The sequence below is a fragment of the Poecilia reticulata genome, chromosome 23 (assembly GCF_904066995.2).
Source record: "Poecilia reticulata chromosome 23, P_reticulata-male-v2, whole genome shotgun sequence".
NCBI classification, from domain to species: Eukaryota; Metazoa; Chordata; class Actinopteri; order Cyprinodontiformes; family Poeciliidae; genus Poecilia; species Poecilia reticulata.
Genome location: NC_088852.1, coordinates 9397542 through 9411996, shown reverse-complemented (window position 1 = coordinate 9411996; position 14455 = coordinate 9397542). Strand labels below are relative to the sequence as shown.

General features: G+C 39.7%; 1 protein-coding gene across 16 annotated transcripts in view; it reads right to left on the bottom strand.

Annotated features, from left to right (window-relative positions):
- LOC103459282 (ELKS/Rab6-interacting/CAST family member 1-like) overlaps positions 1-14455 on the bottom strand; it is a 125956-nt gene that overhangs the window by 33447 nt on the left and 78054 nt on the right. For all 16 annotated transcript variants that reach the window (XR_001776221.2, XR_532714.3, XR_532715.3 and 13 more), the window contains one exon: positions 3697-3844. Coding sequence is in view for 13 of the 16 variants with exons in the window: in XM_017302870.2 (XP_017158359.1) it covers positions 3697-3844 (148 nt within the window). In the remaining 3 variants the exon portion in view is untranslated. The remainder of the gene's footprint in view (positions 1-3696; positions 3845-14455) is intronic.

The window sequence follows — 14455 nt, the reverse complement described above, 5'->3', positions numbered from 1 at the left end:
TGTTTCTGCGCCAATTCTCCCTCTCACTTAATCTAATCATCACACCATTATTTCACTCCTCCTCTCTCAGACCTCCCTTCACCTCCACCTCCACTCCCCCCAGCCTCCATTTCTGCTTTAAGCAACCAACAATGGGTAGAAAGACGAGTGAAAAGAGGAGCAAACTGATGACTCAGGCTCAGAGGAAAATTATTTCTTCACGATAAAGCTTTGGGGAATATTAGATTAGATTATTTTATCTTCTAGCCTTTCATCGACAAAGAAAAAAAAAAACTTTAGACATATCAAAGCAGTTATCAACAATGAAAAGTTGCTGAGTCATGGCTGGGCAAAGCTGACTTTTAAATTATATCAAATTTAATTATTCTGCCCATTTTTACATTAAAAAAGGTATCTGTTAATAAGTGGAAAATTAGAAATGGTACAGGGGATGAGTTGAGTACGGTGCTGTGGGGAATAATTTCATCCAGGCAAAGTCTCTGTAGACTAATTAATTAGAATAGTCCACATTTTTTCACCTCAACATGAGAGTTTCTGATATGCAACTAAAGATAAAAAGTACAGTGGAAAAATGGAGTGATGAACCTCAGATCAGAGTTTAACAATTAAATAAAACGACCCCAGTCTTTCAGATCTTTTAATATAACTGTAACATCTTTGGAGTTCAATATTAACTCAGCTTTTTTTATTTTTTAGACTTCTGTTATTTTATTTGCTTCATTAAAATAACTTTAAAAAATGTAGAAATTATAAAGTAACGTCAGCAAAAGAAAGTAGAAAGCGTATTCCTCCACAACTCTGTCGTTTTGTTTTAAATCGCCCGTTTTTGCTTTCACTGCAACCACCATCGCATTCTGTCTCCGTCCTTCGTAACACAGAAAGAAATAAAACTGGGACTGGAGAGGAAGCAGGCTGTGACAGGGGAGAAGAGAGTGAAGAGAGCTGAGGTCATCTTGATCTACAGCTGTCTGGAGTGAGAGGTCAAAGGTCGACATAAAGGCAAAGCTTTCAGGGCCGTTCGCATTTTAATCACACGCACAGGTGGGGTTTTATGTGTGTGCTGAACGTCTTACCACAGCGTGTTTTCTGTTGCACGTATTCACAGACTCGTAAATCTGCTTAGACTAAATCTGTCTCGCAGTTATGCTACACCACATTCTCATACAGATTCATGAGAGTTTATACTTACGATGCGTTTTAAGTTTTGGCTTGCATAACAACAATCTCTTTGGTGTCTCGACATTTGGTGCAGGTGTACATTACCTTGCAAAGTTATTAATAGTTCTTAGAAATTCTTGCTCAGTTTTTTGTTTTTTATATTTCAACTAAGCATCAATGTTTTTAACTGGAATCTTATCTTAAAGCAATGGTTCCCAAATATTTTCTGGGCCCCCCCTATGGATTACAAATAACTGTTTGGTTGAACGACGTTTGTGGGTGGGGAGGGGATTCTTAGAGACTCCCTGTCTCTAACAACGGACGGGGGGAGGGTTGAATCGACTTTTTTGGGGGCAAAATTAATGTACGTAGCTGGACATAGACAACAATATCGGTAGCCTACAGGCTACTTGTTAAACTTAAGGTGCTGTATTGATATTAGCTAGTTATCTTTTAGCTAACTTTACCTCCATCCAGCAGCTTTACTCAACAGACTGATAGTTTGGGGGAAAACTTTGAAAAGTTCTTTGTGTTTTGCTGGTTTGCTGCCATGATCCTAACACACCTGTATTGCTCTGCACAGCAGCAGCAGGTCTCCTTCACTGCCGCACAGGTGTAAACCCAGGGCGAGCGTTGTAGCGCTCATGCTGCATTTAAAGGCGGCTCGGAAAACAGGTTACCACATGTTAACAATGGATTAAACAGTTTTAACTGTTGATAAAAGTAACAGAGGACACATATATGGGAAGTGCGGAAGCCCCTACTGTATCAAATTGACATAGGAATAACAGAGTTGACCATTTCTAAGGTAAAAACCAAGCGCAAACAGCGTTCATGTTTTTTTTTTTCATCCAGACGGCTTCCCGCGCCTCCCCTGCAATGGCACGGCACCCCCACAGGGGGCGCGCCCCAAAGTTTGGGAACCTCTTAAGGATAACTTGACTGTAATTTATAAATTTTACATTTTCATCTTAGCGCATCCAGATTTGGATTATTCTTTGTAAATTAGCTAATGTGCCGTCAGATTGAGCCCCTGTGAACAGCAGTCTTGAAGTCCTGCCACAGATCTCCAGTTGAATTTAGATCTGGACTTTGTCTAGGTCATTCTAACATGTAGATGTGGTTTAGTATAAACTTATTTCCTCTATTTCATCTGATTAGATAAGTTTCTCACATCTTCCACATATTTGAGGCAAACTGAAAGAGGATATATTATGACTTTCTTCCAACAATTATGTTTTAGTCATTCTTTTACTGAAACAGATTTGTGAAATGCACGAACATGCATATGTCTCGTCAACAAATCATCCCACTTGACCTGTGAATCTCTGACACAGACCACATTTACCAGGTTTTATTTTGTAAAATGTTTTCAAGGTCACAAATAGGTGAAACTGTCAAAAAAACCAATACATTGAAGTTTGTGGTTGTAATACAGCAAAATGAAAAGAAGATTTCAAGGGGTATGGACTTGCTAAAACCCCGTAAAAATATGTTAGAACTGTTGGCTTTTTTTCAGATGTTAAGGGACTGAAAATGACAGCACAACAGAGACCTTCAGATAGGAAAACCTTGAAATACTGGATAAACTTCTTACACCACTGTACACACAAACAAACACACACTCCGAGAAGAGCATAGCAGCGCTTCTGTGTTGTCAGTAACCACCTTGGAGACTCAGAAGTGTCATAAATGTCTTCATATGGAACCCAAAGAGACGAGGCGGGGGGTGAGGGAGGAAGTTGAAGAAGGGATGCTTGTTAAAGCGATTTCATTGGACAGAGATACTCTCTAAAGCACCCAGCTCATATTTTTACCACCAATTCAAACTGACTCTCAACTGTTTTCTGGCATCCATTTAAAATGTATTCAGTTGGATACAATTTTCAATGCTCAAATAACCTAAATCCAAAAGAAACTTTAGACTCATCCTGTACGGGGTTGGGTATAATAGTAGTTTTACCCAGGAAAAGCCAAACTCTGCGTCTCTCTGTTTGCATGTGTGTAAATACACCCCACTGTGGAACCACAAGGGCTTTTGGTCAAGTTTATATCCTCGCTTTTGGCCCAGGTGTGTGAACAAGGTGTTACCACCTAACTGTCTTTCAGTGGTGATGCAGTGTTTAGACAGGGCCTTTTGTTAGTGTACATCTAGAGAAAATATCTTCACTGATTCAAATATAATAAGTGAAATTAAAGTTAAGATAAATACAGAATCGGTGTGCGTGTGTGTGTGTGTGAGACCCTAAAACGGGTCGCGGTCACATCTGGACTCACTTACTGGCTGCCTTCTGTGTTTTCTTTTCTCTCTCCATCACTTCCACCTCACCTGAGCTGCCCCGGCTTTTATTTACACCTCTCTAAATATGGCTCTCACGTTCCCCAGGTTGATTTTTGTCTTTATTTTGAGTGTCTCTATCAATTCACCACCTCTTTCATCATTTTTCATCCATACTCCTCCTTTGGTTGTCTTTAAACCTGGTCAGAAATCTCTGCTCATAAGCTAGCTGATGCCAGGCTTTGGGCGTTTTGTCCTACCTGCTGCTTGAGCTGCTGAACCAGGCTGTCCTTCTCTCTCTTCAGGGCTGACACCTCTTCCTGGGTTTTCTTCTTTTTGGATGAGGAGAGCTCCAGCAGAGCGATGTTGGCATCCTTCTCGCTTATGGCAGCCAGCAGTGCTTCTTGCCTGCGCAGGAAACAATACAGGTTGGATGTGTTCGTTTTCTGCTGCCTTGGACATGGATCATTCAGAGCAGACTGGGTTAACTGAAATATTGCTTTAATTAAACCATATATAAATGAAATACGAATCTTTATGAACACCTCAGGAAAAGTTTGCAAATCTATTGTGGTTATAAGTCCATCTACTCGCTTGTCCATGAAGAGTTGCAGGGGAGCTGCTGTATATCTCCAACAAACAAACAAGCTTCCACATTTTCCAGAAGTAAATAAAATAAAAAGAAAAATATATGTACACATCGTGACTTACCTATAAAAATACATTTTAGTTGTTACATAAATTTGCTTTTTGAACTCTCAACTAGGAATGGGCTATTTACTTGTATTTCAAAGTTATGGTTTTAAAAGAATGTTCTTTTATATCATTTCTGACATTTAAAATCATTTCACTTTGATGCCTAAAAAAGTGGCCATTTTCCATTAAGTTCAAATTTTCTCTGACTTTATGGATCACAGTCTTGCTTTACAATTTGTAACTGAATTTAGCAGGTTTTTGCTCCACATCTTTGTTTATGTGTTATAGATGATGCTGCAATTACCGCAGTAATTAATATGTTCCGATGATACGTTTAGAACAATTTTTTGTTGTTGTTTCAAATGAAAGTAATTAGATCACACTTGATCTAAATCCTGTGACACGATGGTGTTTCTTATCTTGCAGCATGCCTATCGTTAGTGTAGAAAATTATCCATTTTATCCATCATGTCAAGTCAAACTATTTTAAAAGTTACTGTGAAAAAGTAAATATGGTGTAATATTTAAAAATTGTGCAGAGGCAACATTGTTTACTGTCCCCAATGCATAAATAAAATATATTACTACTGCATTTATTACAACAGAACACAAGGCTACTCTGCAAAAATTACAATATTTTTTATGTGCAACAAACGTTAAATTCTTCTCGGGAACAGCAGAAACAGAGATGGACTGTACATTAACAGAAAGCATCAGTGAGCTATAATGGAGCTGTAATGAATCCAGACCTTAAGCTCTTGTTAGATTTACTGTTACAGAGTCTCGGTGCCGTCTCTTTGAAACAGACAATAGTTGAATGGAGGAGCAGCGTCGGCTCTGGGCAGAATTTTGCTTATCCTTATCTGGTCTTTCTTGACCCTCCTCCTGGGGTCAGTTGTTCCACTCTTATATTCTGCGTTTCTTTATTTTTTGATTTGTAAAGAGAGCAGAGAGGATTTGAGGCCAGGTTGCGTGGAAACCAACACTTTTGTTACTTGTTTTCCTGTTTTGCTGAGCCTACACTCCACAAAACAGAATATAAACAGAAACACTAAGATGTTATTATTACTGAGCTAACATCTAGACTTTTAGTGATGCGATTACGAATTACGCCAAATCCAACTGATTTACTTTTTAATAAAAAAGAGGCTTTTTTAATATAAATAAAAAACCTCCCAGATTTTAAGTGTTGTATACTTAAACAAAAAAACTATCTTCGGTTCCTCAAAATGCAAATGCACACGTTTCTGAGCTCCGTTTCAGTTCTGCTCTATGTCCAGCCTTCTTGTCTCTATCTTGCTCTCCCTCCTGATTTGATTGGGAAGCTGACAGATGAATAACATTCTTTGTGGTCGGAAAGCAACAAGCCGCATCAAATTCATCCCATCAGCCACAAATTGGGCCAAGCTAAGATCCAAAAAAGTTAATTCTCAGAATCGTATGTTTTCAGAGGGAATCTAAATCACTGAAGGAATTTTTACAATCCCTCACAGCTGAAGGATAGACCACACTAGCAACACATCCACATACATACAACGAAAGCTGAGCATTATATCAAGAGGTCTAACAACAGATCGGACTTTTAGAAAATAATATTTAAGATAAATCAAACATGCAAGGAAAGGCATGCATTTCACGACAGATTACAATGAATTAAAATAAAATAATTGCATGTGTCATGGCCTTGAATATTTTAGAGTTAATGTGGCAAAACCGTTTAAGTATTAAGGCAGGAGAAAAGTATTAAAGCTGTGCAGCTTTGACCAACACCAGATTGTTTTGGAAAGATTTGGTGGGTGTCTACCAGCGGAGACGCCAACTGATGCAAGCAATAAACCCGCAACAATTGTTTAAGGATGTGCTGGAATAAGTCTGATCTCTGAGCGCTGACTTTTTTGGTGCTGCTTTAGGAACAATCTTCAGACTTTGCAGAAGTGCTCATAATTTTCTGTTTCATCATGGCATCCACAAACATACATCCCAGAAATCCACAATGACGGAGAAAAGATTCCTAAAATTCCTATTTTGCTCCTTTTGTATAACACACAATCGCGCTCTTACATAAACACTGACAAAGCCGTGCAAGTAGGAATGCCGAGATGATGACATCTAAATGGAGACAGATTGCGTGTTTGGACTATGGGAAAAAATATCCTCGGTCAACCTCACTGACCAAACTGTCAGTGGGCAAACGTCCCATTATGCATCTGAAAGCGAGCAAAAAAAATCTGGGATTGGTAGATCGGCTCCCTGGGCTGGTAAAATCTGTCAGACTGAATTAGATAAGTACTTACCTATGCAAAATATTTCTATTTAGAAATATAAAATATAAATAGATTTGCAAACGTTGTGATGACCTTTAAGTCTAAACACATACTTTTAGAGATAAGCAGAAACCATTATGTTGCAGTTTGTGTGTCTCCTGGCTCCAATGCAGCTGATTCATATGGCAGAAATAACTTCTCAACTTCTTAGCAAGTAGTCTTTAATTCTGGAGATGAAGCAATCTTTTGAGTCAGGTGAGGTGAACAAAGCAAACATCTTAAACATGGATGGATGGATGGATGGATGGATGGATGGATGGATGGATGGATGGATGGATGGATGGATGGATGGATGGATGGATGGATGGATGGATGGATGGGAAGCATCACTGAGAAGGAAAATGGATGATGGACTAGTGGATTTACGGACGGATGGATAGAACAAATAGATGTACAAGTGGCTGATGGGTAGTTAGACGGACGGGCAGTTCTTTCTTGTTCAGTCTGCGTGGGAATACTAGTAAATAAAAGAGTCTGTTGGATATAAAAATCTTTAAAAAAATAATTGAAATGTATGTCCTTTTACGTGAAATAGTATTTAATCTATTCATTAGCAAAAGTATTTTCCATTCCTGTCTGTCGACAATCAGAAACTATAAAAGCCCCAGACGGTGTCTCCTTTTGCCATTTTGTTCCACTGATAGAGAAACTAAGATTCGCACAAAGAAAGACTAATGGAACATTATTCTCATTAAAGCTAACAGAGCGTCTAGTTTTGTACCATATTTGAGAGTTACCTGCCAGAACTCGGCACTTATAAATTGCTGGTGATAATATTATATTCATTCCAGATGCACTTGTCTCATTCTGGGTCTCTCCCTTCATCTCTGTCAGACTCATACACAAACACGTACTTAAGACACTCGACTTGGCCTTCTCGGCTTGCAAAGCTAAAACACGTGCTCTTGACAAGCGCTGGCTGCGGCTACTGCTGTTGCTGCTACGTAATCAGAAAGAAACTGTTTCAAGTGCAGCAATCTTTGGGTAAATCGTGAGACGATTCTTGTGTCAGATGGCGCTTAGAATGCTGAAAGCTCCTGGCACCGTCTGCAACGTGTCATTATCACGGAAACTGGAAAAGACAATGGAGCGAGCAAAGCGAGGGCGAAAGATTCCCAGAGGATAAAGATCCTTGGATGTGAAACTCTCCTTTCAAGTTTAAGGAGCAGAGCAGAATAAAGGAAGGACCACTAAAAGTAACGAAAAAAATAGAAGCTTTTCAGAAAGGTTAACACCAAGATACTCTTACTTCATTATTTGCCAACTTCTTTTGAGAGCCAACAACAAATTCCAGAGGATATTTATCGTAATGTGCAGTTGTTGGTTTCCACCATTTGCTTATCACAACCCTCCAATTCTCCTTAGAAATGACTGAATTTGTTTACAACCGACCATAATTTATGCTCCAAAGTTTCGTTGTAACTGTGACCACAACGACAACAACTTCCTGTGCTTTAGTATTGTTAGCCTGAAACCATTAGCACATTTAGGGTTATAACAGCTCAACACACTGGGCCACATTCTTAACTGGATCAATCTCCTTAATTCATGGTGAAGCAACTAAAGTCATATGGTTAAAAGTTCAGGGTTGTCCAGTAGTCAGGCAGAATGCTTAGCAAGGAGTAATGTCTGCCTAGAGACAAACAAACGAGCAAGTTCGGCAACCTTTCTTTGAAAAACAAAATAAATCACAAGTATAAACAACACAGAGAGGAGCTGAGACACTAATCTAAGTGTTGCAATTTTCAGAGCAAACATTTTTTTAATCACAGAGAAAAATATTCTGTGTAAGCTTTAGTCACAAGATTAGACATACTACGGTAAATATGCCATGGGGATAATTCTTATTTTTACAAATCTTTTTCAGAGTACTGTGTAAAACATACAAAGTCTAAAAATTGAGTATCCTGAGCTGCCACTGTTTGAATGAGATGAAGAAACTTCACACACATTAACACAGGTTTTGATACCTTACTGTCATCAAATAACAGCTCAAGCTCAAGTCCAGCAAAAGAATACAAGCTTTTTATGTAGAGTCATGCACATTAAGTCTAGCTTCTTATTTGCTCGTTTCTTGGTGCTGCTAAAAGTGTAAAATCCCTTTCAGTGCACAAAGAAAACCTGAATTTCATGAGTGTTTATATAAAAAGTTTATAGTGAACTGGTAACAGGCTGCAAAATGTTCCCATCAGGTGGTAAAAGTGGCGTAAAGTAAAGCTGTCGTGTTTTTATAAGAGCGTTTCATTGGTTAGTCACAACTTAACAAGTCTCTGTTTATAATTTTACTCTTGTACCACTTCTCACTCACCATACGCTTCAAGCTCACCTTTCTCACGTTTCTTTCTCTCCCTTAACACCCCCGTCTTTGTCACTATCGTTCCACTTCTCCTTCCTCCTCTATCTGTGAAATAGGCAGGGCGACGGATTCTTTCCGTTATTCGCCGGTCGTGTGCCATGATGTCATCGCTGCCGCGACAAGGCAGACAGTAAGCAGATATACACAAATGCGCCAGGCACCTGACCCCAGCCCCAACACAGACACACACACGCGGACACACAGATGGGAAGGCGCTCTCCTTCCTCAAACCACTTAAGGCCCCCCATTTTATCAGAAACCCTAATGCCTGGTCTTAGATCACTCACATATTTCTGCTCACACACACTAAAGCTGCGTCTCATGTATGCCGTCTTATCGCTTTCACGAAGTTGACATTCACTGCAATCTGCTGTGTTTAAGCTATGCTAACGCTCACCGGGGTGTGTGTTCTCATGTTGTATTTTAACTGCCTGTGCATATGTGCATATCCGCAAGTGTGTGTATAGTAGATTTGAGTTCAGAGTGATATTGGCCAGTCTTTGTCTAAGACAAACACAGAGCTTTTGGAGAAATAATCCCCTTTCTCTGCTCTCTGTTTCTGACTGACCGAAACAACTATCCATTGTTTTCTCCGTTACGGTCTGCTCTGGTTTACACAAAACACTAAATTAGGCTCCTAAAAGCCTTAATTTAGTGTTCTAAAAAGTCTCCTAACAGAGAACTTCACAACTAGATATTTTTAAGTTCAAGTCAAATTGAAGCTGAACTGGACTGAGCTTGAGCCCTTTTTAAACCGTTTCTTCAAGGCAATTCTTGAACATCTGTGTCTCGAGTTTGAAGATAAAACCAGAACAGAAGTTTGAAAAATGAGGTGGTCTCTGATCTAGTCCCTAAAACAGAGACTGTGGTAGTGAAAGGCAAAGCTAGCATTGATAAAACAGTAGTTTCATCCCATAATGGTGTTGCCACTAGGTTGATTCTGTTTCGGTGACTTGCTGTGTGCAAACAGAAATGCGAGGAAGGAAAAGAAAACTGGTGTTTGGTGGGTTATTTCATCGTTGTAACAATGCTTTTTGCTAGCAACTATTTTGTAGTTATGCCTGTTTATTTCCCTGTAAGTGGAGCCACATTAAGAAAAATGAATTTGCAGGTTAAGAACAGAGCTGGGTATGCAGACTGTGCCCCTTGTGATGGTGTGAGGCCACATCTCTCACTGGAAAAACAAGATAATTGAAGGCAATCTCAATGTAGAGGGACACTGACTTGAGATTCTCCAGCCAGTGACAATCCCATATCCCCATGGTGTTCACAATAAGTGGTCAACACAACTACAGAAACTGATTTGTGACAAATGCTGGTTCAGGAATGAGATATCATCCCACAAGGGAGAAGTAGATGGGTTGTTGAGGTTGTGTACGCAATTGGTGGCCCTGATTATTACATTTTTAAATTGCTTACTGTACATGTCTTGTTTCTTAAATCTTTAATCATCTAATCCAATAAACAACATCAAATCCAGAGTGAAAAGAACAGAACAATATCCAGAACAATATGCTGCTTGGCATCGGCAAAGAAGAGCTGGTGGCTTTTTTATGGGCACAACCCATATGCTCAACTCTGCTGCTCAACCCACAAGTGTGTTTCCTTCACAAATAAGAGGGAATAAACAGACTTCTCAGATGTATAAGTTTTATTACCGAGACGCACTGTAACAACAACAAAGAAATAATATCCTCACTTTCCATGCAAAGTTGAATTCTAATTATTTTGTCTTTGCCTCCATTTCTGTTGCCTTTCCCCCCTTCCACATTTTTCTCTCCTTCGCACATATCAGCATACACTGACATTCATTGCTACTAGTTTCTTGGTCTCCAGAGTGAAATCCTGCAGAGAAGTATTTCTCGCCCAGCTGACAGCTTTTGACCTGCGGCACACAACCAGTGAGCAGTGAGCCCCACCGCCCCCCGTTCTTATCTGCACTGAGACAATTCCCTCTTTCTCTCCATCTCACACACTCAAACTCTTACACATCATGGATTTAATTTATACAGCAAAACACATATCTGACATGAAGTCAATAGTCCCTGTTAGATGAGGCTTTGTGCTGCTTTTGCGTCTAGATTCTCTTTCGCAGAATCCCATGGAAACTCCCAAACACAACTACCATGCGCCGCATTTTATAACCCGACAAGAAAAAACACAGCAGGTCTTTATGGAACATGTGTTATAGCCGGCCTGCCATGTGAACGGCATCAAAGTGGAGAGAGCCAATAAAGGTTTGGTTTATTGTTAAGTGTTAACTGTAGCTCAGCGCTGTCATTAAGTATCCCTGCACTACATTAAAACAGAGCTTATCAGAGAAAACTAACAACTAATAATTACATAGAATGTTAAAACTGGGCCACACTCTACAAATAAGAGAAAGACATTTTCTAAAAAAGCTGAGTAAAGATGCAATTGCTATAATCTGAAATGTGTTAACTGATCAGGAAATTTTACGTATTTTTAGATGTATTTTAAGTAAAAAAACCCCCCAAAAAACTCTAAAATTCACATCAGACAGGTCTCACATCTGGGAACATGGGATTTTTAAAGGCATTCATGCCATTAAAATATAGTTTTGGGTGTTAAACGTTGTCGTCCTGCTGGAAGGTAAATGTCAGCTCTGATCCAAAGTCTGTTGCAGCCACTACAGCTTTAACTGGCTTCCCTGTCGATGCTGAGGGAGAGCAACCCCGCAGCATGACGATGCTCGTTGTCCACCACAGTTTTTCATGGAGTCTAAAGCCAAAATTCCAATGATTGTTGCAGCACAGATTTGTGCGATTTTGCCTTTTTCCATTTTAAAAGCGTCCCATACAACCGACCCCTTCAGTTGTAGGTCCATAGACGGAAACTACTAGAGTCACACAACAATACCACAACAAGCAGTAGACGCACTGGTGCCATAATAGCGTATCAAAAATCATTGATACAGTGCAACTAAGTAGAAACAAAGAATACAAGTTTTAGTTCTAGTATCACCTGAGCAGAGCATCCCTTATGATGACTTCTTACTGCCTCCTTTTAATATTTTTTTTGCTTCTTTTCTGTAAAAGCCAGATTTGTGCACTGTGGACTGCCATGGCTGGGCAGGTTGTGCCATGCTGCTTTGATTTCTGGATGATGGATATATAGAGTCTGTGAGGGGTTTGCAGTTTGGGATTGATAACTTTATTCTTTATGCTTTTAAACTTTTCCAGAACCTGTCTGTTGTGTTCCTTGGTTTTTATGATGCCGATTGTTCACTGACAATTATCTGAGGCCTTTACAGTAACACTAAGAATATATTACACATGGGTTGACTTTATTTTAGTCTTCTCTGATCTACTGAATATAGCTCCAGTAAAATACAATGAAATTTACTGCTGAACCGTGACAAAACGAAGAAAAAGATAAAGACAAGAGTCATTGTGCAAGGCCCAGCATAAAGCACAGAAAACAACATGCTTTTGAGAATAACTTTGAGAATTGGCTCTTCCCTGTCTGTGCTTTTAAACTAAACTGGAATTGGGTCAGAGAGGCTGGACATGAATGATTTAGCACAGAGTCAGAGGATGGCACCGTCAGAGGGAAGTGTTGGGGAAATAGGTTAAAGCTGGTGCATGGGATATCTCTGTGTGTTTTTGTGTTCCAGAGGGGAAAGAAAAGCTCCCCTCAAGAGCTGTTGTACATCAGAGAGCTTAAAAAAAAAAAAAGAGGACGAGAAGCTTCATAACACACACACGCACACACACCAAGACGCACAGAGAAACAGCACTGACAGGGATGGGAATAAAATAACTGGAGGATTTGGAGGGAAAACAAATCAAAGAGACATGAAGGGGGAGAGGGAGGCAGAGAGACAAAGATGGTAAGGAGGGAAGAGAACGCGAGCAGGAGAAGAGGGCAGGTGGGACTACTGCATGACAGAATGAGGATCTGTTCTTGACACATTCCCCATTTTTCTCACTCCCTTTTTTCTTCTAAAAAAACTTCTCTCGCTCCCTCACAGTTTCTCTTTCTACCCGTCGCTCAGACTCTCTCACACACATACGCAGATATAGAAAAACCCACAGTGTGACTAATGAGAAGAGTGTAAAAAGGGCTTTAGCCACGGTCGGCGGGAGCCGGCTCCGTCCAGTGGACCACACACCAGCACACCAGCTCAGAGGTGTGACTAAAGATGCAGCTTTGTCTTCGCCGGGGCTCTAAACAGTAAATCCGTTCCAACGCTCTGCTACCGAGACCAAGACATCTGCTAACAATCTGTCAGCACTCGGGCAGCAACCAGTCACGGTAACAGACACCTGTGACTTCCAGATGTGCCCCAAGGAATGCTGTAAATTAGAAAAATTTCCTCTTGGTGTCGGACAGTAATGGCTGAAAAACGAACATTATATTTGCCACCGTACATCCCGGCAATACTTGCTGGCACACCTGCCACAGATGTGTAAAACATCTTAAAATAAACTCCTCGTTATTTTAAGGCAAAAACAACCAAGCTCTAATTTTAGTATGTTTATTTGATCCAGACACCAACCTAGTAAGGTGGATGGAGAGAGAGGTAAACCTGTTACAGCAAAGATGAATGTTTTATGGGTCACCAAATCTCCATAGCAACCATTAGACGCTATCTACATGCCAACCCTTTATTTAAAAGCAATCAAAAAGCCTTTTTCATACATTTACAATCTGCTTGTCTCTGAATGATCAAGCAAAAAAAAATTACAAATTTACAGTGAGCTGAAAGACCATTTTTTTATGAATGTACAAATCTTAGAGAGCTTTAACAGCAGAGGTGTCAACAATTCACCCCCACTTCTTATTATGGGATTCTTCCTCTACTGAAAAAAAATGCATTTAAATCAAAGGTTGGATTTGCAAAAGGTTTCACTGTGTGAGTACACAATTGCTATGAAGTACGGATTTAGTTTAAGTTTTTCTTATTACTCGTTTCCAGGGTTGTCAATAATTGGGACCGCCGTTTTCACCTTAATGCCTTTGAATAAGGGATAAAGAAATATATGTCTTAATTTCATAACAATGAACAGACTTTACCTAAAATGACAGCATTTTAATCATTGTCTTCAAATCATTGTTTATCTGCTTGTTGCTCGGTTTTTCCGTTTCAAAGATGATGCTCTTGTTTATTGTTGTTTAACAAACTGTTTGCTGGAGTGCCTTGAAAAACCAGCAATTAGCAGAGGAAAACATGTGGGTTTATTTTGCATCCCTTTTTTTTTTTTTTACACTTTTGTTTTCCTCCCAGTTTATTACTTTTGGTTCTAGGATGTCACACTTGCTCTTGCCTCCTATAATAACATTCTATCCAATTATCTCACGTAATTGGTGCAAGAATTCAGCACACCCTTCAACAAACTGCAAATAAAATGCGGAATAGTGGATTCCAAAGTTTTCATAAAATCATATTTTGTACATTAATTTAGCTCCAACAGGCTTTGTCACTGCCCCGATCCTCAAGGACAAAACTAATAAAAGTGGCGAGGCTGGAGAGCAGAAGAAAAACAGGAAACAAAGCAGCAAGCGATGACTCGAGATTGTGAGGCTAAGTGTCAAATCGGCATGCCTCTTCTCGTCTCAAAAAGACTGACAAACACAGACTTCCATCGGCACACCGTGAATGCGAATTAAGCTCATTGT